The sequence below is a fragment of the Ptychodera flava genome, chromosome 18 (assembly GCF_041260155.1).
Source record: "Ptychodera flava strain L36383 chromosome 18, AS_Pfla_20210202, whole genome shotgun sequence".
Lineage (NCBI taxonomy): Eukaryota > Metazoa > Hemichordata > Enteropneusta > Ptychoderidae > Ptychodera > Ptychodera flava.
Window position 1 is genome coordinate 8,917,361 of NC_091945.1, and position 22,675 is coordinate 8,940,035.

Here is a 22,675-nt window from a genome sequence, read left to right on the forward strand (position 1 = left end):
GTAATGAGTCGGGGGAATTGCACTTAATGATCTTAGTGAACGGCCTGATTGAATAGGAAAGTACGACATGTCTGAATTTAAAATGTAAATCGAATGAATCGTAATTGAGTTAGGTGACAGCGACACTTTCAATATGCAAATTGTTCTGTCTGTACAGTTTTTGCCCGTGCGATGATTAAAGTCGTTTTATGACGGTCCAGATATTGCAAGATCCGACGAAATCTTATTTGAGTTTGTGAAAAGTAACACTTGTAGCCATAAAGGTTAATTTGACATTGGAAAGAGTTAGATCTGCATTCGTGAAATTTAAATTCGTTGTACTGGAAATGGCATTTGCATCGTAAAGCATACCTTAGTGAACTTAAAAGTTCAGTTTACATCCTGAGAGCTTCCATTCGTTCCTAATGTACCGATTTTATCCACTGAAGTTACATCTACAGTCGTCAAACGTAAACTTGTTCTATTTAGTAATCAGAAACTTGCTTTCGTATTCGTATAGGACGAGGTTTAGGGTCACTTTCTTTGTGTTCTCATTGAAACACGTTGAAACAATTTTGCTAATCGATGGTCGTGCCTGTGTAAAGAGCTTTCTTATCGTTGTTAATTGAATTAAAATGTACAGAAAATTCTTTCGCCAACAATAACGGCGCACTTAACGGATTTTCTTAGTCTCTTAACTATAGCCAACTATTGCATTCTTCAAAATGCTGTTGGGAAAGTAATATTAGAAAGGTGCCTTATACACACAACCAAATCTTGGCGATGAATTACTGAGAGTCAAGTTATTAGGGCTATAATCATAACGACGGCGATAAGCTTTGTATGCACTATAACTATTAAGTTCTTTTCAAGTTGAACGTTTTAATTGAACAGTGTATTCTAACAGCTTCCAAGGGTTTTGAAGTAAAGCTGTTGACAGCCTATAAAACAGACTTGAGCGCATTTAAAACAAGTTGATGAAGAAGTTACGATATTCTGGTCTCCGATATCATCGGAGACGTTCATTACATCATTGCGTCCTTTTTTACTTGCTGTTGTTTTTCTTTATCTTTCTCGCACTTTCCTTCATTCCTCCTTCGATGTATTTTTGTCATCGTAACAGTTTATATTTATTTTGTTTTTGACGTGGATGGTTATAATTGCTGAAGTAAAGATAACGTGATTAACCTATCATACACACCAAGCGACGGTATATCATGAGATTTTGACCACTGAGTTCACGACATATGTACAGGTGCGATAGCGAGTGCATATATGGCGTGAACTGGTCAAAATCGAGTTATATAACCGTTGTTGAGGTGGTTTATTGCTATTTATTATATCATAATATTGAATTCAAATTCTGGCCTGAAACGGCGAAAAGGGCTTTATTTCTCTAGCTGAGAGCTCGTGCCTGTTCCATTAGTGCTGTTGCAAATAAAACAGATTTATTTACGTCCAGAACAATATCGCAGTATTTGCGCCATCAATATACTTGTAAGATAATAAATAATAATAAACACAAGGGTTTCTTAACTCGCACGTTTAATTAAAGCATATGGTAAATCAAAGTCCCAATGCAATTTCTACTTGAAGATAGAGGCATGGAAATGCGTCATAGCCAAAAACGATGATCCACGTGTTTTGAGATTCACAAGAGAATAAAGAACGTTCAAGAGATCGATGGAGGGAACACGCAACGAAAACGTGGGACCGAAATGGAATGTGTCTAATATGGTATGAACGTTCCTTTTGATACAGGAGAGTAAAACCTCCTGAACTCTCTATAGCTGAACGTGTCGGACTGGTAAGGCTTACCTTAGCTACCGAATTTCCCCAAAAAGTAAGATTTAGACGAAAAATGTCAGATGGCTGTATGTTATTTCAACCACAGAGTAACATAGACAGAGTGGCAACACTTGCATGCCTTTTGTTCCATGGTCGTCTCATATTGGCTTTCATATTAAAATGAGCTTCAAAGGTGTTAAACTTTTTTAGTCTGGTTCCCTGACCCATTTCCCCGGTAGAGGGCGTGGGGAAATATAGGGTCAGGTACCGGCTAATGTGAACATGGACGCTATTGGGTTAAAATAAAACAAGCTGTGATTGGATGAAAGTAACTTGTAACTTTTTCTCATGTTTCTTGGGTTTCGCACTTTCAGGCTCACTTGACACCAACTTCTTGTTTGTACCACAAAGCCGTGGAGGTCGAAAGAAAGACTTTTTACCTCCATGATTTAGCCACTGTGATTTAGCACACCTCTTGATACTTTTAGAACGTCGACATGATGCCTGGCATTTTTCACGAAATTCGGACATCATTCTATCCATCGAAATCAATCGTCGTTCACAGTTCCAACAAAGTTTGCTTTCAATTAGCTGTGATATCGCAGCAGTACTTGTGGCGTGTATTGAACGTGCTCTGGTCATTGGGGTCACGCCACAGTCAGCGATGACCCTAGCGCGTTCGATACACGCAACAAGTATAGTACTGCTGCGATATCACAGCCAGCCTTCAATCACCTCTATTAATTCCCCGTACTTCTGGATTAATCCTTTCAGTTAATGTTTCCCGTCTCGTGTGCCAATGTTTTTGGTTCGGATACCAGTGTTCGAACATAATTCTGATCAAGTGGAATTTTGACCGGCGTATTCATAGAAGCAGCCATATTTGTTGTAGCATGTTCTGTCAGGTGACTAACCTCCGCCATCTTGAACAAAATTCTGTTCAAGATGGCTACCCGGTACCTGACCCTATATTTCCCCACGCCCTCTACCGGGGAAATGGGTCAGGGAACCAGACTAAAACTTTTTGGAGGCTTTGTTTGTGGTTGATAATTACTCGAGATTATGCGAAACATACGACGAGATGGCATCGTACTGCCAGTCGCGTAGCAACCATAGTTACTTTGTGAGCTCTCAGGCCAGAAACACTGCTTCACGCCAATCAAAACATAACACGCCAACAGTTTCATAAACATGTCCTTTCTTGACGCACGTGTAAAAGACGGTATGACTGACCGTAAACCATTGAGTAAAACCAGACAGTATTGATAATAGACTTTCAAATTTGGTTCAAACACACTCATTATATATTCATAAAAATATGAGAGGAATTTTTAAAACGGTAAAACCCACTTTCCTGAAGCTCAAAACACTCCCGTTTTCGCCAGCACATCAATTCCGATCAGCACCACACGACAACAACAACACAAACTTTGTCGAACATACTTTCGCTTAACAATTGGTGAAAATCCGAAAATTACCGAAGGGTGCATGGTCGGCACTCTTCGGAAAAGAGAGCCAAGAGCTTCGTGAGGCGAGGCAAACATGGATTGCTTACGTAACCGCTTCACGCCTTAAACAATAGCTGTTGCCACTCTGTCTATGATGTTACTCTGTGTTTCAACTTATTTCTTTGACAGTAACATAGTTCCCATAATTGACCATACTCTATAAAACCATGGAGGTAGTCTCTACTACCTCCATGATAAAACCAAGCAACAAAACATTTAGACAAGCTATAAGATATGTTTAAAAACTAAGTGAATGTTAAGGTTTCTAATTTATATCCCACAGCATCGGTGTGTTAATCCAATCAGAAGGCGGATTAAGTTTCAAAGGAGCGAAATTGAAATCACCATTTGAAGATCTTGTAAAATCACGGCATTTACAATATGCGTGGTCACCACTGATGTGTTGGCATATCGAATCGGAACTGAGGTGATGGTGAGGACCGAGATATACGTCTCTTTCAGACGTAAAGTCATGTGGATTATAAAAGGCTTTTCGAATACGTTTGTATCTTTTGATAGCACAGGCTGAAAGCAGAATGACTGAAAGTTAACGAATGCAAATTTAAGCTTTAACGGGCTGGTTGAATTATGTAAGCTTCAAGTCCGTAAATGTAATCTTAATGGAATGAAAAAAGAAATTCAAGTATTTTACTATATCGAACAAAAATAGATTTGAAGCTTACATATTATAGTTTTGCGTTAAAGCTTACATTTGCATTCTTAAATCATATACAATTACTATGCATTCTTAATTTTATTTTTCACTCCACTGAATTTACATTTTACAGATCTGAAGCTTCAAAATTGAACCGTAAAGCCTATATTTGCATTGAATTCTGTAAATGTGATTGTAGTGGAATGAAAGCACTTTGTAAGGATGAATACGTAACAATATCAAACAAAAATAGATTTCCCCCCACTGTATAGCCATGCATGTATCAGTAAAATTTCACCTGCTCGAATCCCCAGTGATTGCACATTTGTACCAGGTTAGAAATTGCCTGAGAGATTTATCACAGAATCTTGCTATCTCAAAGACGTTTATAAGTAGACTCATGAATACATTAGCGATCTACTCAAGCCTAAAATGTCTACTCGAACATTCCGTTCTTCCTTTCAACACCGACAACTTACAAGCACATCAGTTTCAACGGACGTGCCGGTGCATGTGATAAAATGAAAAAAACTACATTCACCGATAAGACTTCACGATTCGACAAGTCGCAGCAATGGCAAAATGCAGACAACCAGACGTCGAAATATTAATGAACGGCATTGTTGTGGAAGGAATGGAAAGCGATAGGGAAGAATTCGTTCATTTTTTACATGCAAATTGAACACTCCAAAACTGATGTAATGGTTTAGTGAAGTGTTCAATATGCAAATTATTCTACCTTAGTGAGTTCCAAGAAGTACTTTTTCAATCTCGAGAATTTGAACAGAAAACGCATATGCTCTTAGCTGGATCTGTATGTGTAAAGAAACAGAAATAATTTCCTCGCACGCATGACACGCATCCGTTTTGCATCATTCACACAATACTTGTGTTGTATGAATCCCTGAACAGGAATCTCACGATATTGCAAAGACCATATTCACCATAGCCGTGGTAGCTAAGACACCGGCAATCTTGAATTACTCTTTGCCACGGATTATTACAACATGTCATTGAGTAGCCTACATCACTTTAAATGGAGAAACACGATGTTGGCAGAATATTAATGTACTTGTGATCCATTGGTTAATCTTTCGATGGAACTGCATACAAGTAAGCAAAGCTTTCATCGCTCGTATCGTAGAAATCGAAATCAAAATAGCGTGAACAGTGTTTAACTCTGATACACTTGCATGTAAATGCTAAACCCGGTGTCAAACTTTTTTCAACTTTGTTAAGTACATGAATTCGTTAGTGAATACTCGTGTTTCTCAGGTCTATAAAGGATTTAGTTCATTGCGTTATTACGTAATTAAATAAATTTATAGAAATACATAGATAGACTGATAGATTGCATAAGTAAATCAACCAGTAAAATAAACAAACGGGTAAATAAATAAATGTTTAGGAGTTCTTGCTGTCGTGAACTGTGAGCCATGAAGACTTATTCCTACAAGTAATAGATGAAATACAATTTATGATAAAAATACTCATGGTATTCGACTTGCCATTCATTTTTTAAAACGTGATATCATCAATTCATGCAGAGTCAAAGAAAGTTATTGTGAATTAAAAATGAATGACTTTGTCGACTTAGTTTCAGAAGCATCGACCGTTTTATAAGAAAAATAGAGAGACTATTCTCTGCTACGGTTGAAGTACTGCATTTTCCTCGTCTCGTTGAAGGTTGCACTACTGCATTAGACTTGGTTCAAGTCTGTGATTTGTGAATGTTTTAGTGGGTGAACGCGATGATTTGCGTTCTGTTTTGAGAAACGCGTGAGTGGGGTGAACGCGATAGGCGGGGTGAGCGTTATACAGGGGAGTTTCTCCCGGAATTCCGACAGAAACTACCTCACTACTGCGCAGACTCAAAGGTAACGCATTCAATCGCTAGGAAACCTAGCCTGGGCTGGCTTATTCCAAATAGGTTCGTATGAAATAGGAGAGACACAAGAGAAACTATTTTAAATGATTTTATTTTTTTAAAATTCACCGACTTGAACCAATTCTACCACTGTATAGTCCTTGTCTTGTCAAAAGTTGCACTTACAAACATTGCCGAACAACACCAAGACGTCACGGTACTTTCCTGTGACTCTGCCTTAACCGCCCAGGCACCTTTCACCTGACATTTTGTGTTGAGTCAGAGAGGTTTAACAGCTAAACTTGCAGTGATCTTGCATTCGTGATAAAATAATCGCATGCATGTTAAATAGCTGAAGGCAAAACATTGATTAAACGCATTTTACACCATGTCCAAATGCGGTAAAACACTTTGAGTGCGTTTCAAAGTGGGATTTGATAGGGAACGCATACTACAGATATTTACTTAACTATCCACAACGAAGTGGCTGATGATAAGTAGTTCTGGATAACTTTAAATTTGATTTGTGTGCTATAGTTTTAACTAATTTTCGCCGTCCACAGTACCAATTTGTGTTACGTTTTTTCAATATCTTTACACATTGGCTGAAAAGCCATCGTATAGAGTGCGTCCTTTGGAACATAAGCTTACTGTCTTCCCGCTGCTCTCCACTATATTCTCTTTATTTTTCAACATATTTCATTTCTCGGTCGGTAAAAATCTCGAAAGCATCCCAGTCATATACCCTGACACGTTAATGGACCTCTTGTATTCGTCCACTGAGAAATAGTATGATTTCTCCCGCTCATTCATCAGCAAGGAAATCAAGTACCGGCGCCGTTTCACCGACATCTTTCTTGGCTGCTCCTGAAAAATCTTCAATTTGTAATTTATACAAAAACACATCCTGTATAATTGTGATTCAACGTCTCACCCTAACACAACAAGCTGAAAATGTTAACTGCGTTGCCGCTTGTTTATATCATGCTGTGTTATCTTATTAGGAGTAATGACGAAAGCCCAAGTGAAAATCTATTATCTCTAGGGTGCAACTTATGGACGATGAATGTTTTCAGGCTTCAGAGATAGACTGTCCAAAGTCTAGATTGTAAAATTAATCACGCCTAATAGCTGAGAAAATACAGTAAATCATGCAATTTTAATCACCGACGAAATAGCGTCTGAAGAAATAAAAACCTAACAAATCGTCAGTCACTTTGTAAACTTTTCCCAACGGACTTAAACAGATTTGTAGTTGAATATTTTATTAACAGTTTCTTTGAACTTGTAAAAGTCGGCCAACCGTTGAAACTGTTAGGCCAGAAACACGGTACACTAAGCGTGACGCAACGACTTACGCTCCTGAAGGGATTGGCGATTAATAATCGAGACTTAGCCTTAATTACTATGTTTAACTTCTTTTTATGTTTACTTCACCAATGGGATTGAAGAAATAAAATTGGAATAACTGTTAAACTGCGGTTTTAAGGTAAATATGACCAGGATCTCATCAGCCCTAGACGCCCTGCATAAGACGATCTCATCAGAATACTTTATCATTGCATTATACCGTTCTCCGGTCGTTTTTGGCAACTTGTGTTTCTAAACCATCAAAAGACACTGAATATCAACAATGCAAATCACCCAGCAATACGCACAGAAGTCGAAGAAAAAAAGTTGCCGGTAGGTTTGCACGGAGCGACTATTATTCCCGAGCATTGAATGATCGATGAGTATTTTCGTGGGACCAGTCTGGCATGACTGTTGCCTAAGGTAGAATGCGACTCGTAATACCTTTCTGGTCTCTCACTTGTTGGAACTCATTTTGAAGCTCCTGGAGTGGATAAAGTTTTCACTGGTTTATTTTGGGAAAATCGAAAAATGTATCTTCCCCATAGGAGTTAATACAGGGAAGGCGGTCATTTTGGGGGTAATGTTTCTCAAAACTAAATTTTGCACGCTGCTCAATGATTATTGCTATCGCATGCAAAAGAAAATGACTAACTGTTTCCTCTTGGAAAGTTTAAGCAAATGTTTAAGATTTTCAATTTCGAGTTCGAAGCGTGTACTACCATAAAAAGCGACACATCCCGACCTTATTTTGTCAAATAGGCCACGGGATCATTGTAGATTCTGTACTGTGCCTCAAAAAATATTTTCTTCGGGGCGGGGAAATCTTTAGACTAAATGAAATATCAGAGAATTCGAAAAGATAATTGCCCTTAGGAAAATCACTGGCACTGCAAATTCGGTTAATTGTCGATCGGATTCGAACTCACAACGTACGGCACCTATGTCACCTAGCGGGGACATCACAGTCAAAAGAACTTGGCTGAATCTCCATCCTTGAAATGTGTTAATTTATCGAAGTCATCTCATGTAGGCGTCATTAGTTTTTTTACGAACAAAATTAAATGTTTGTAAGTGAGGACAGATTTTTTAGACATCCAATCGATGTTTCATATGATTGCCACCCTACTTCAGTGACGATACATAGACGATGGGTTAAATATAAGACTTCGCCGAGGCATACTTGAACCTAAACATATCACAAATCTCTTACAGTAAAAACCCACTGAAGCGACTGTATGTGTCTTCATTTCCTCAAAGCGTTTATGATTGCAAAAAAGTAAGCGGTTGCAAAGAGCAAACACATGCCCCGACGGAATGTAGAACAATATTCTTTTTCTGATCATTGCCGATATTCTTGCTTCAATGCACAGTCAATATCAGCAATGTTTTGCGATAAGATTTGTAATCAAGTTTTTTATCATCACAAAGTCGCGGAATTCATTTGAGAAAGAATACACACAACGACGTCACAGAAGTTGAATGCAGAGTTGTACGCAATTTGAATGTTGCACTATCTCATCATGGAGGTCGGCAAATGGCTGGTAATTTGTTTGACCCACGGTTTTGTGGAGTTACTAAAAGGTAGTCGTCTGCCGGATCCAGAAATCCTGATAACATTTGCACAGCGTTCTAGAACGTGTTTTATTTAATTCTTGGCTTGAATCAACAATTTTTTTTTAGTTATCAATGTGAATTGAAAATGGAATTCGATGTTTGAAAAAAAAAACCTGTTCTCACGAAAACCGACGTATAGTGTCCTAATTATGTGTTCTACCATTTCAAACCATCGTCATCATATACATATATCCTCAGTGTATGGTTTCTGAGGACTCAGACAAATAACTTCAAACATATTTCCATGTTCAAATGATGTTAAGCGTATCAACATATACAAAATACACATCCGGAACACATTGGTTTCGTTTACGTGCGCTGTAGTCCAAGTTCGTTTTGACGCTTGAATTTATTATCAAACTAAACCTGTATGCTGGTTTTCTTTTTGAAAAGAAACACCGATCACTCCGCATCGAGGACAGATATTCGGACCCTCAAATTTGAACAATACATATATAGTCTACCACTTCTGGGGCTCATTTTGAAGCTTATTGACTAAATAAAGTTTTCACCGGCTTATTTTTGTAAAACTCGAAAATTTAATATGTCACCATAGAGTTTACAAGAAATGCCGGTTATTTTGAATTTCAAGCTGCATGAAATGTTCCCTGTGCAAATTACAATTGAAATAGAGAAGAAGTGATATTCAGGCCGTGTCTATCTTTCTAGGGTCTTGGCCACGTCTCACAGTTCCTAATAAGGGCCCGATTTTTCAGGGTAGCATTAACAATGACCAATTATCAGATTCGTCAAAATCTTTTATATTTCAATTTAGTAACTCATGCATTTCTCCGTTATTTGGGGTGAGAATAATTAAACTTTCGGCAATATCGCCAACAAAGTTTGACGACGAAGAGGATACACCCTTAGTTTCGTTGCTATGGCACCATGCTTCTGCCACATTCCGTCACCATGGCTGTCTCCATACTGCAGTCAGAGTTTGTACCGTTGTATTGTAGTCCGTCGATGTTTATTCCCTTGTTGAATTCTTGATTCTGCAGAGTTTCCAACCATCGAAAAATAATCGAAAAACATGGCAAAAAAAACTTCCAAACGAGTTAATGTTTTTAGCTTTCTTACAGAGCAACGCTTATTACGATTATTATTATTATTTGCTACCCTTTACTACTAACTGCATTGTTTTGATTTACACAGTAAAATAGTATGCGCCTCGAAGTGAAAGACTTAAACTTTTGCTCAAACTTTCCATAAGGAATATTTCAACCATTCTCTTTCAAAATCAAGAATATAAATCGGGAAGGGGGCGGATAAGGGGTGGGTGGTACCATGCAAATTTTGGTACACAAGATTTATCGATGTTTAAAATTCAAAATGGCCGCCATCCCTGTGTTAACTCTATGGAGGAAAATGTAATTTTCCAGTTCCGAAAAACTAAGCCGGTGAAAAGGTTTTTTGTTTTACGCCAAGACCTTATATCAGAAAAGAATTGTAAAAGTTTGAGAGTCCGAATATCTGTACCTGAGGCGCGTTCCACCTTAACTTTCAACTTTTAAGACAAAACACACTTTCCGAAATGAATAAAAGAGACCATTTAATATCGTAAATGCAGGGCGTTACTATCTGGGTTCTTGGTTTAAACCTCGTGCAAACTATCTCACATGTTTTCCCCAATCATTGAGGACAACGAAATTCAAATTTACATTTCAACTTGAAAACAGCAAACTTACATATGCTACTACGAAGAGAACAAACTCTCCTACGTTTACATATTGCGTGTTAGGCACAATTTTACCACCATGCAGGTGACATTGTTAAGTCTGTAAGCATTGAAGCGAAACCAGTTCTCCTTCAGTAGTTTCTGCACGCAGTCAAACTCACACGAGGCAGGTCTTTATCAACGCAAGTGGATATCTGTAGGTCACGCCATACTTGAAAAATACAGTTCGTTATTAACAATCCTACTGTTCGACTCCTAAGATCCTAGGGATATGCTGTTGATCGATATGTTTTCCTTTCGATTCGTCGACTGTAGGTTTCTCTAGAAATTAATCGGCCCCAGCGAAATTGCTCTCAACATTTTTGCGTCAATTCGTTTAAATCAGGCAAACTCTTCTGCCTGTCTACTGGCCATCGCCAGGAGACATGTATATTCAAGTTCGGATATTCTCCAGAGGTAACAAACGTTCACCTACAACTTGGGCAAGGTCAAGGTCATTCCCAGGAGGTCACTCTCTATTGCTTTTATGACTCCCAGCAATCTTGTAACTCTAATTGCATGTCCTCTGATAAAGTTGAATTTGACCAAGCCCAATGCAGATACCCTCCCGTCGTCTAATGTCTTGATGCGTGCTTTTAAAGCCCGCAAATGCTTTTTAAACGAAGATGCCGATGATTGTCGTATATGTATGGCAAATTACGCGACTGAGAAAAAACGTTTTAACCTTTTATTAGCTAAAGACATTTAAGGGCATTTGGTCCTTCGCTACTAATTGGTTGTTTGTAAAATGTTGTCATCAATAATAAAAACGGCCATTATGTGATGAATACACTTGCAATATGTCATCTACAATTATACGTGTTCGGAAACCAGCAAAAATAGCCACATCTGCATTTCATTAGAAACGTGAAAGCCATTGGTGAATAAACAAGATCAAGATCAATATCATCTCCATTAAGAAACTATTACTGATCACTTCGTTGTTTGGGCTGCCCAGTGTCGAGAAAAAGATAGATTACGAGTTTTGATTCTATCAGATTCTCACCATTACAAGTTTTCTGCTTCATTTTCAGTCTTTCTAGTGTCTGTCTGTCTATCTTGCTGTGTTTTATCATTGCCTATTCCTATTAATAAATGACTAATTAATTAAACGTTATCGTTTTTTGATAAAAGAATGCTGTCTGCATCGCATCTAAATTTCACATTTAAAATGCCAATATATGTAAGACAATCCAATGATACAGAGCTGTTGACGATTTATCATGTAGGGTTTTCTACACCCAAAATACACACTTCTGGCTAATCTGTCTTTGCAGAAGAAATATTAAATCCGTACAGTATAGCTCTGAAAACAATAAGAATCACACACACAGTACAAGAAAATAAAACAATCAATTGCTGAAACACTAAAAGAAGTAGATATATCTCCGGATGAAAGTTCACAAAAATAAATTTGTATGAAAAAATGACTAAAATAATCATTGAAGGGGAAAAATATCAAGATCATACTTTTCCAAACTCAAAAAATTTCAGCGTAAGCTGCTGTTGTAGATAAGAGTACGAGTTCATCTTGGCTGTTGTAACATTTTTCTAAAAACAAATATTTTAAAACGAAATGAACGACAGGGGGGAGAGAAAAATCGGTACCGTGACTGCGCTGAATGCAGTGCTATCATAACTATTAGGATTCGTGCAGTTTTCATAAAAATGGTTGGAACATCAAATGCTTCTGTGAAATTCTAGTTTTGGAAATATGAAACTAAGATTACACAACTAGAATTGTACCTAAACGCTAGCAGCTCAGTTTACTATCGTTGTACGGCATTCGCTCTTCCTGATTAATCAACTTTATCGAGTGAACGACAGACGACGACCATGTTCAGTTGAGTCAAGAGAAGCACGTTGTCATGACATGCAATTAGTTCGTCAATCCACACAGTACGCGATGGCTGACAATTAAAAGATTGGGACATATCACTAATGTAACTACGGATGTAATGGTTATTAAGTCAGAGTTACTTTACTCCCGCATTTTTAATCTATTTGTTTGAAAGGCATTCAGTCGTGTCAGTCACGCTAATTTTAGTGGCGCATCATTTTTGCATGGCATCTAAGTGAAAGTCATTGATTGAGTGCTATAAACATAGACGATTGAATTCCTTAAAATCTCACGCCTTGTATGTATATTTTTTAGGTTCGTCGACTTGTCTACCAGGTCTAAACTCTTATACAGTATTTTACAAAGTTTGCGAACTAATATTTCAAAAATTAAGACAGAAACATTCATCTAGAAGTTATCTTCGCAAAATAAATTTGATAACTGAACATTAATGTAATATGTAGTTGCCGATAGTTCTAAACTCACTCCGATTTAAGAGTTGTAAGTGAATAAAAATTTCAAACGCAGATGTCAGCACGACATATTCTGCTCAAAGTGATGTTTGTCAGGCCATCCTGATAGTCCCTTGCTTTCAATTCTTTACACATATAGGCAGACTTTCAATTCCCTAGGGCCTACGGATCAGGTTATAAGACATCCCTGTCTCGGTGTAGGAACGGTGACAAACATGTCTACGCGTACATCTGTCAGGAGGTGACTTAAGAATTGTTATTCGTCGACAGATGAACAATAAGTTCTAAGTCTTGCAGTTTCGTTGCATTTTTAGTATTTGAGGTTATTTATTCTGTTATGAAAAGTTGCCATGAAACAGCGGCAGGATTCACTTTGCTATTTGACGCTCTGCTTACTTCTGCAATTACTTTCTTGTTTTTTGGGGGTTTTTTTTGAGTAAGATAAAGTAAATGTTTCCTGTCTACTTAAAATATCACATTTAAATACTCAATATTCAACATGTCATGTATGTTTGCAATATCAAACATTCGTTTTAAGACCAGACTTCATTCGTTTACAATGACACCGCATTTCGTTCATAATACAGCGTGTTGGCAAGGGTAATGATCTCTATTTCACTGTAACTTAAATCAAACATTGTCCTATAACGAAACCTAAGAGAAAGAGATGAACGTAACGGGAAAATCTAGCATATGCTGTGTCAGCGTGTTTTAATGATGTGTTTTTCACTTTCGAATAAACTGAAGCTTATCTCAATCAAATGTAAACAGTTTGCTTCTTCACTTTGGTATGAAAGTCGAAGTATTTTTCCCCGGCTGAACAAAGTGAAAAGTTTCATGAATGGGCGTGCTTGCAGCAAATGTCAGTTTAGCCGAAGTAGGTTAGAGTAACCGTGGTTTAGCTGGCAACGTGATTTTTTCAGGATAATATTGCACACCCGTAAGGACTTTCGTACATTATCAAAAATTTGTTGTCGGAATGTCTAGACATCGAATTATACAGACACTTTGCAAAAAACATCCCTTAAGCACATTTCCCAGATATCTGTTCACTACGTTCATGGTGTTTGCGAAAAGAGACATTTTTACATCTAACAGACTACCCAGTAAAATGTTTTTTGAATTTACTCCAGGTAGAATACGCATATTTGAAATCATAGTTTATATCATAGGAAATGGCTGGTAAATATTAATTAATAAGCGATAGACAGAGTGGAAAATGTGTGTAACAGGATTTGAGAATTCGCGTCAATATTTTTTCAACACTGCGATGGATAAATAATATGAAAAGGAATTGACGAAATAGAAAACCAGTTAGGTAAAGGCATATTTCTGGCCTTTTCTGCTTCTCTTCATAGCACATTTTCATCAAAGAGGCCTTTTGGAACAATATAGTAATCTCCAGATCATCTTTGTCGCATATGCTTATCTATTTGACCCGATCTGTGCAATCAACGTTTATCTTGCTTACACTGCAAGCCACACCGTTTACCTATCCAATGAAAGTAATCACCTCTTTATGGATGAGGTATTTGACAAGTTTGTTCCATTATCTCGTTACAGATTGCAGTAATAGTGAGCGTGCTGACATTGACGGCTGTCGGAGTTGACCGCTACTTTGCTGTCTTCTACCCGCTGAAAGTGAGAGTCACCAAAAACAGGGCCAAGATTGTCTTCATCCTCATCTGGTTGCTTGCTGGTTCCTTAGCAACCACCCAAACGGTGTTTGTTAGGGTGGAACAGAGACACTACGACGGCGAGATCATCTACTTCTGCAGCGAGTGGTTTCCCAATTCGATCTTTGCCCGATGTTATGAGATATTTATGCTGTTGGTCACGTACGCCATACCTCTGGGTGTACTGTGTTTCACATACAGCGCCGTGGGATTGCGTCTTTGGGGTAGAACTATCCCGGGAAACGCCGATCAAATCAGAGACCAGGAACAGGCAAGAACAAAGAAGAAGGTAAGCTATTTTACGATAAATTTTGGATTTCAAAATGCTTTTTAGAAGCCAGCTTAATAAAGACACATTAAATGAATTCAAATCAATTCTTGTTATGTTTTACTGTATACGTTATATGCATGTTATATATTCACCCTCTAGTTTTAACACTTTTACACAGAAAACAGTGCAGTTTCCAGCTTTTTCTGAAAGAAACTTTCCAAAACCTTTTCCTATGTATCCATATTAATGTCAGCGGACGACCCCGCTTTCTGTTCACATTTAGTCCAGTCAATCTACGAGATTTTGCCACCTAACCCACCACAAATTGCAACAGAATTTTTTACTTCGGAATGCATTTCAGAGAGGTACCCAGAACAACATATCAAAAGTTTACTCGAATCCACCTTGGGGAAATATGGCTAATTTGCATGAATTAAATATGGCTGCCAGCCATCCGACAAAACAACATAATTGGCCATATATCAGGTATTAATCAAGCTATTTCAGTGATTTCAAAGTCTGTCACTAGTTATTTGGCTCAGGGAATCATTTTGGAGGTATAATGTTTCATATAGGAACCTCATTAATTTGCATTATTCCAATATGGCGGCCAACATTCCTACAACAGACATTTTCGGTCATATACCACCTATTAAACAAGCTATTTCAGTGATTTTAAAGTTAAAAGTATATTTCTTTGGCATTTACAAACGATTTTCGAGATGCAATGATTTGCATAGGTAAATTGTTAATTTGCATAAATCCAATATGGTGGCCAACATACCCACAAAATACATTTTCTGTCATATACCACGTATTAACCCTTTGGGCGCCAAAGTCTAGTTTTGTCAACTTTATAAAATGTACAACAGTAAATTTTTCTGCCTTTTGCCAAAATTTTGATAAAGATATGTAGCTCATGAGAAACGATATTAATTTGGTTCAAAATTATAAAAAAACCGTACAGAAAAGTTCACAGAAATTGGTAAAATATTGCATTAAAATTGTGGTGTGAAAAATTACAGCAGTCAAAGGGTAAACAAGCCATTTCTATGATTTCAAAGTTAAAAGTATATATCTTTGGCATTGACAAACAATTTTCGAGATACAATGATTTGCATAGGTACTTCGTTAATTTGCATAAATCCAATAGGTTTGCCAACATACCTACAAAAGACATTTTCTGTCATATACCATGTATTAACCCTTTGGCGCCAAAGTCTATTTTTGTCAACTTTATAAAATGTACCACAGTCAAATTTTCTGCTTTTTGCCAAAAGTTTGATAAAAAAACTGTAGCTGCTGAAAAATGATATCCATTTGGTTCAAAATTATGAAAAAAACGTACAGAAATGTTAACAAAAATTGGTAAAATATTGCATGAACATTTTGGTGTAAAAAAATAACAGCAGTCAAAGGGTTACACAAGCTGTTTCTGATTTAAAAGTTAAAAGTATATTTCTTTGGCATGGACAAATGATTTTTAGGTGCAATGATTTGCGTTGGCATTTGTTAATTCGCATAAATCCAATAGGGCGGCCAATATACCTACAAAAGACATTTGTTGTCATATATCATGTATTGAACAATCTATTTCAGCCATTTTGAAGTGTAATTATATTTCTTGAGCATGAAGAAACACCTTTTGCGGTTCATTGTTTTTAAAGGACACTTTGATAATTTTCAGAAATTAAATCTGGCTGCAAAATTAATGCCTAAATAGCTTCTAATATAAATGAGGTTCTGGTAGTTTTTGGGAGTAGGAATATCAAGAAAAAACTGTTAAGAGGGCACCGCACAAAACAAGTGTATTTTGCTCAAAATATTTTTTGCAACTATTTGTCCAATTTTGATTAATTTGTTAACCCAAGATTAAACATTTTTTAGGTTCACCTTTTAGCTTGGCAAGCAGTCGTAATTTGTATGATATAGAAGGGTTAATGTATGCAAATGTATGCAAATCACCCGATTTCCTGCTTCCTTTTTATCCGAATTTCAAGATTTCCAAAGAATATAACTCTGGTCTGGCTGGGTGAAATTTTCTGAAATTTTCACATTATGTTTTTAAATGCTATATAACAAAAGAAGTATTCTGTTTTGGAATAAACATTTTAAATTAGTGGCATTTTTATTTTGCTAACCATGATTTAAGCACTTTTTAGAGTGTCAGTCGTTCAGCCCCATGCCATTTTAGAATGAGGATATACTCTTGTTTAAAGTGAAATATTACATTTCACAAAATAGTTTCTACGGGTTTACTAGTCATCTTAGATGAGAAATATTCCTTCGAAAAAACTGTGTTGGCAACGTGCAGCTCCACCTTAAGTTCTTGAACATTTATTCTTAAAAATGTGGAAAATATATTATAAATTTACTTACAATAACGATTCATTTACGAATAAAAGTTTATTTTAATACGTGCTGTGATACCTGAATTCGTTAAAATACCCCATAAATATATTGTATTTTGAAAAGAATGTTAAAGCAAATTTAGTAGACTTACATATATGACTTCCGAACGGATTAAAATACGTATATGTTGATGTGCGTTTAGTATTAAGATGTAAGAAAGTCATGCAATTTTAATTATTTGTGATTTTTCTAAATATGACAACGTTAATGATTGTTAGTCATCTAATAATAATCTCTTTCTGAATATAACTTTGGATTCATCTGTGTACGGCATTATTTGTGATTTTTATAGGTGCTTTATACTCTACAGTGATAAAGCGTGTAATCTTTAATGTTTACTGTTTTAAAAAAGTCGTGGACAAAATCTTTAGTTTCTAATTTAGACTGAACCCCCTACTTATGGACGAGTGCAACTTTGGTACATCCCTCCAGACGATAGCCTGAGGCAAGAAGTCATCACATATAACAGCAAAAGTACAATAAACACAACAAAGATAATAAAAACCTAGAAAATAAAACAATGTGACCAAAAATAACACATGCCACAATACAAACATATTAAAACTTAGCACTGATGCAAACAATGTCAGACTTTTAAAAACTTGATCAACACACAAACTCACAAATATTGAAAATGACATGCTTAGCAAAGGCTTAAAATTAATTCAAACAACTCATTAGCCCAACAGAATCCAACTGTTACACGAACATCTGGAAAAATGACACTTGGAAAAATGACTCAAGATGTACTTGTTTGTATTGTGTTATAGTTGGATTCTGTGTGTGGATTAATTGTAAGTCTTTGCTAAAGCATGCAGTTTGTGTGTTCATAAAGTTTTTATGAATCTGACATTGTTTGCAATAGTGCAAAGTTTTGTGTGTGTTTTGGCATTTTTTATTTTGGTCATACCATTTTTTTCTGTTTTTTAGCTTTGTTGTGTTTATTTTATTTTTGCTGTTATGTGTGATGACTTCTTGCCTTTCATCTATGGGATTTTATAAAGATGCATCCATCCATAAGGAGGGGGTTCAGTCTAAATTAAAAACTAAAGATTTTGAACACGTCTTTTTTAACATTAAACATTATAGATTACATGTTTTGACACTGTAGAGTGTTAAACACCCTTAAAAATTACGAAAATGCCGCACATAGATGAATTCAATGTTATATTCAGAAAAGGGATTATATCATTCAGAAGACTAACAATCATTAACAGTCGTCATATACAGAAAACTCAAAATTTTAAAAATTAAATGTCCGAGGACTTTACAGTTTCTTCTTGATAGTTCCCTAGTGCTAAAAACTATACAAAACCCTTATTCTATTAGAAGCTATAAAGCCATGGGGCATTAGTATGGCAGCCATATTTAATTTATGCAAATTACCAAAGGGCCTTTGTAAAGATTGAGCCACTAAAAGCAAAAGTGTTTCTTCATACCCAAGAAAAATATTAAAACTTTAAAATCACAGAAATAGCTTCTTTAATGCGTAATGTATGACCGACAATGTCCTTAGTAGGAATGTTGGCCACCATATTGGATTTATGCAAATTAACAATTTACCTACGCAAATCATTGCATCTCGAAAATCGTTTGTAAATGCCAAAGAAATATACTTTTAACTTTAAAATCACTGAAATAGCTTTAAAATCACTGACATAGCTTGTTTAATAGGTGGTATACGACCGAAAATGTCTTTTGTAGGAATGTTGGCCGCCATATTGGAATTATGCAAATTAATGAAGTACCTATATGAAACATTATACGTCCAAAATAATTCCCTTGGCCAAATTACTAGTGTCAGACTTTGAAATTACTGAAATAGTTTGTTTAACATGTGATATATAGCCAATTATGTTATTTTGTTGGATGGTTGGCCGCCATATTTGATTTATGCAAATTAGACATATTTCCCCAAGGTGGATTCGAGTAAACTTTTAATATGATGTTCTGGGTACCTCTCTGAAATGCATTCTGAAGAAAAAAATTCTGTTGCAATTTGTGGTGGGTCTAACCCTATTTTGACTGGACTAATTAAGGTAGAATGTGCCTCGAGGACAGATATTTGTACTCACAATTTGTTTCAGTACTGTTCTGGTCTACCACTAGGGGCTCATTTTAAAGCTTTCAGCGTAAGAAAAATGTTCAATGTCTTTTCCCTCATAGGTTTAATACAAGAATGGCGGCCATTTTGAATTTTAAATATCGGAAAATGCTAGGTAATTTGTTTCTATAGTACCAACCTTTGGATGGTGACCCCTGGATTTGCATTCTTTATTTGGGAAGACAATGATTGAAACCTCTAAAATAAAATTTTAGTATGAAGGGAGCTTATTGCATGAGAGTGAGCCCTGAAAACTGCATGAAGCTATAGGAAAACCTGCTCTTATTATAGCTTGCCCCTCTAACTGCATTACAAATGGAAATGACTCCAGACTACGATACTAGATCGAATTTCACTTTTAATTTGACTCCTAGACACTTACTCTATCTGGATATCGGTTCGTCTGTCGCTCACTTTACCGATAAGCTTTGTCAGCGATTGTCGAAGTGAATAATCTAATGACATTTAATATATCGACGTTGAAGTGTGACGATTAATCTGATATGGAGGTGTTAAGCCAATTAAACGAACGAAAATATGGCACTCTACGACGACTCTTTGCACCACGATTAATGGTACAGTGAAACAGTTATCAGGGACATTATAGGTGTAAAACAGAGAAATTTCTTCCGTCGCCAACGAGAGAATGAAATTATCTGCATATTTTATCCTTAGTGTTCAGTAAAATACTGGAAATGGCATTACACACTGACGCCAAGTCAAATTGAACCCAGTCCGAAAAGAATAGTTGAATCAACAGGATTGGAACTAATTTGGGATAATTGGATGGTGAAGTAATGTCGGTTTATTTTGCAAATGTAGGCTCATCTGCTTTTAATTTATACACTTGTTCTCATGGGTAATTTGTAATGTTGCAACATTCAGCTATATAGCACTTAACAATAAAGATCCAAATTAGTTTTAATCATATTAATCAGTATTTTGACAAAGTCTGCTGCTATTCTTCAAGTTGATAATATAACAAGAAAAGCTGTGAAAAGTTCAACTTTATGAAATTTAGATCTGGTATTCTTTTATTTCAGGTGATCAAAATGTTAGTCATAATCGTGTTGCTATTTGCTCTCTTCTGGCTTCCTCTGCACATCTTCAAGATAGTCAATACTTTTCATCCCAAACTGTACGGTGACTTGAGATATCAAGATACGATGAGAACCATCAATTGTTTTGTCTTATGGCTGGCCACAGCTCACAGCTTCGTAAATCCTTTGGTATACAGCATTCTCAATGATAATTTTAGGGTAAGTCACGTGTTCTTATCACTTTACAACCTCGATGTTCTTTGCGCATGATCAAACCGGACGTTACATATTAAAATATAGTAGCATCATCATAAAGAAATCATTTTATGAAGCCAAGACCGGTGTCACCGAAAAGATACAAAATATTCCACATGTGAACAATTACTTAATAACTAAGAAATCAATCTTTGACGATTTTGCCAGAGAACAGCCTCATGCCCAAAACAGTGTTTTTAAAACTATAAGATTAGAAGCTTTTGAACGTTATTCTATTACATTATAGCAAAGCCACATGAGGGTACATAAAGTCTTTGCGTGATCAGATTACTTCCTCTTCATCGCTGGTAGCTTATTACATTTTTCAATATTTATGTTACATTCGATGCATTGCTTTAGTTGTAGAAAAAGAAACGTGTTGTTATTTTGCGTTGAAATCACTTGACTGTTGTATATTCAAGCAACAAAGCACACCCAGCGATTGTATACCACGAGATTTTGACCAGTTCACGACATATATGCATGAGCGATAGCAAGTGCATATATGAAGTGAACTGGTCAAAATCGAGTGGTATACCGTCGCTGGGTGTGATTTACTTCTATTATAATCATAACAGTATATTGAAATTCTCGCGTGGAACGTCAAAAGCGGATTTTTGCTCAAGCTGAGAGCTCGCGCGTGTGCCAGCCGTGGTATAATGTCAATATACCAGTGTTCTTTTCGCGTCTCGTCCAATCACATAGCTGCATTTGCCACATCAATATACTGGTAGGATATAATGGGTAGAGATTCATCGGGAAGCTAATATAATCGAGTCTAGCCCTATTCATTCACACTTAAATTGTTTGTATACTCTGAGAGGACTAGGTATACCATTAGTGTAAATATTTTACAATTCAATTTATGTGCAAATTTCATTGTCGTAATGTGTTTTGCAAACTGATGGAAACGAATCAAGCGATTGTACTTTATGAACTTGGTTGCTCCAAATGATCACCGCGGTAAAGCTCCGCAAACGATTGACCCGGTTAGTAATTTAATAGAATGTATATGGCAAAAAGGTAAAGTACAAACACTAGATGGGATTGCCCATGAGTGTATTCTATTATCAAACTGCTTCAAAAAGTTATCCTCAAAGGCATTTACAACACTTTCAGAACATTCGTAAACAATGAAGTCTTGTTCCGGTGTACAGATCGAACGGAGCTAATACTTAATTCACGTCGTAATTCCATTGATTATCGACTGCTTCAGACACATTCTTTAAACATATTGGCATTTATGAAATCAATGAACAGATTAATATTAGTAAATGAATAAACTGACAAAGCATTGCAGCTGTTGATAATAGATTATTTTACGTGAAATCTTTCATTGTGCATTACATCGTGTCACAATGTATCGTTCGATATGTCAGTTCTTTTCATCTTCACTTTCTTTACAAACACCTCATGTTATCTATTATGAAAATGTAAATGGTGCATTTCTCAAATAATGGATTACTGATAAATGTACAGCATGTCTTGGCAATAAGATCTCACAAAAGCATTCGCCGTTGGCCTGAAATCAATTTTGATTTTAATATCAACACACTAGGTTGTCAGTGCATCAAGCATTGCATGTCATGGTATATTTCATATACATGTCATCTGATTTGTCGTTGTGACTGGACAAAGATGGACAAAGTGACTATGGCTACAGGATATCGCCTGTCCAGGGGTTTAATTTCGTGTAGGCCTACACATGCATGCTGTTTTTCTGACAAACCGTGATACACGAGCCTGCCAGTGATGATATGTGCTTACTTCACCGACATTGGGAGAATTTCTTGTTTTTCATGTTTCTGAAACTTGATTTGCTGGTGTGTGTAAATGCTCAAGTTTCTGTCTCGAATCATGGACACACTTCTTTAGCTTCTTTAGTCTCATATCTGAAGGAGGAAAAGTGTTGATGGGTCTAACCTCACTAAAAGGGTTTTCCGACATTTCAGCAGATGCTTCAATTGAAGTATCAATTCAATCCCAGCAATTCCTTTTACAATATTTATTGCACAGAGTAAATATTTCGCCAAATTTACATGCTGCGTAAGAGGCTTTCTCGCTGAGCACTTTGACTACAACCGCGGAACCAATTTGCAATATGCAGATTATCCGCAAAACAA

General features: G+C 36.5%; 1 protein-coding gene across 1 annotated transcript in view; it reads left to right on the plus strand.

Annotated features, from left to right (window-relative positions):
* LOC139117780 (QRFP-like peptide receptor) overlaps positions 1-22,675 on the plus strand; it is a 32,070-nt gene that overhangs the window by 4,937 nt on the left and 4,458 nt on the right. The window contains exons 2-3 of the mRNA XM_070681038.1: positions 14,358-14,759; positions 20,301-20,516. Coding sequence (XP_070537139.1) covers positions 14,358-14,759; positions 20,301-20,516 — 618 coding nt within the window. The remainder of the gene's footprint in view (positions 1-14,357; positions 14,760-20,300; positions 20,517-22,675) is intronic.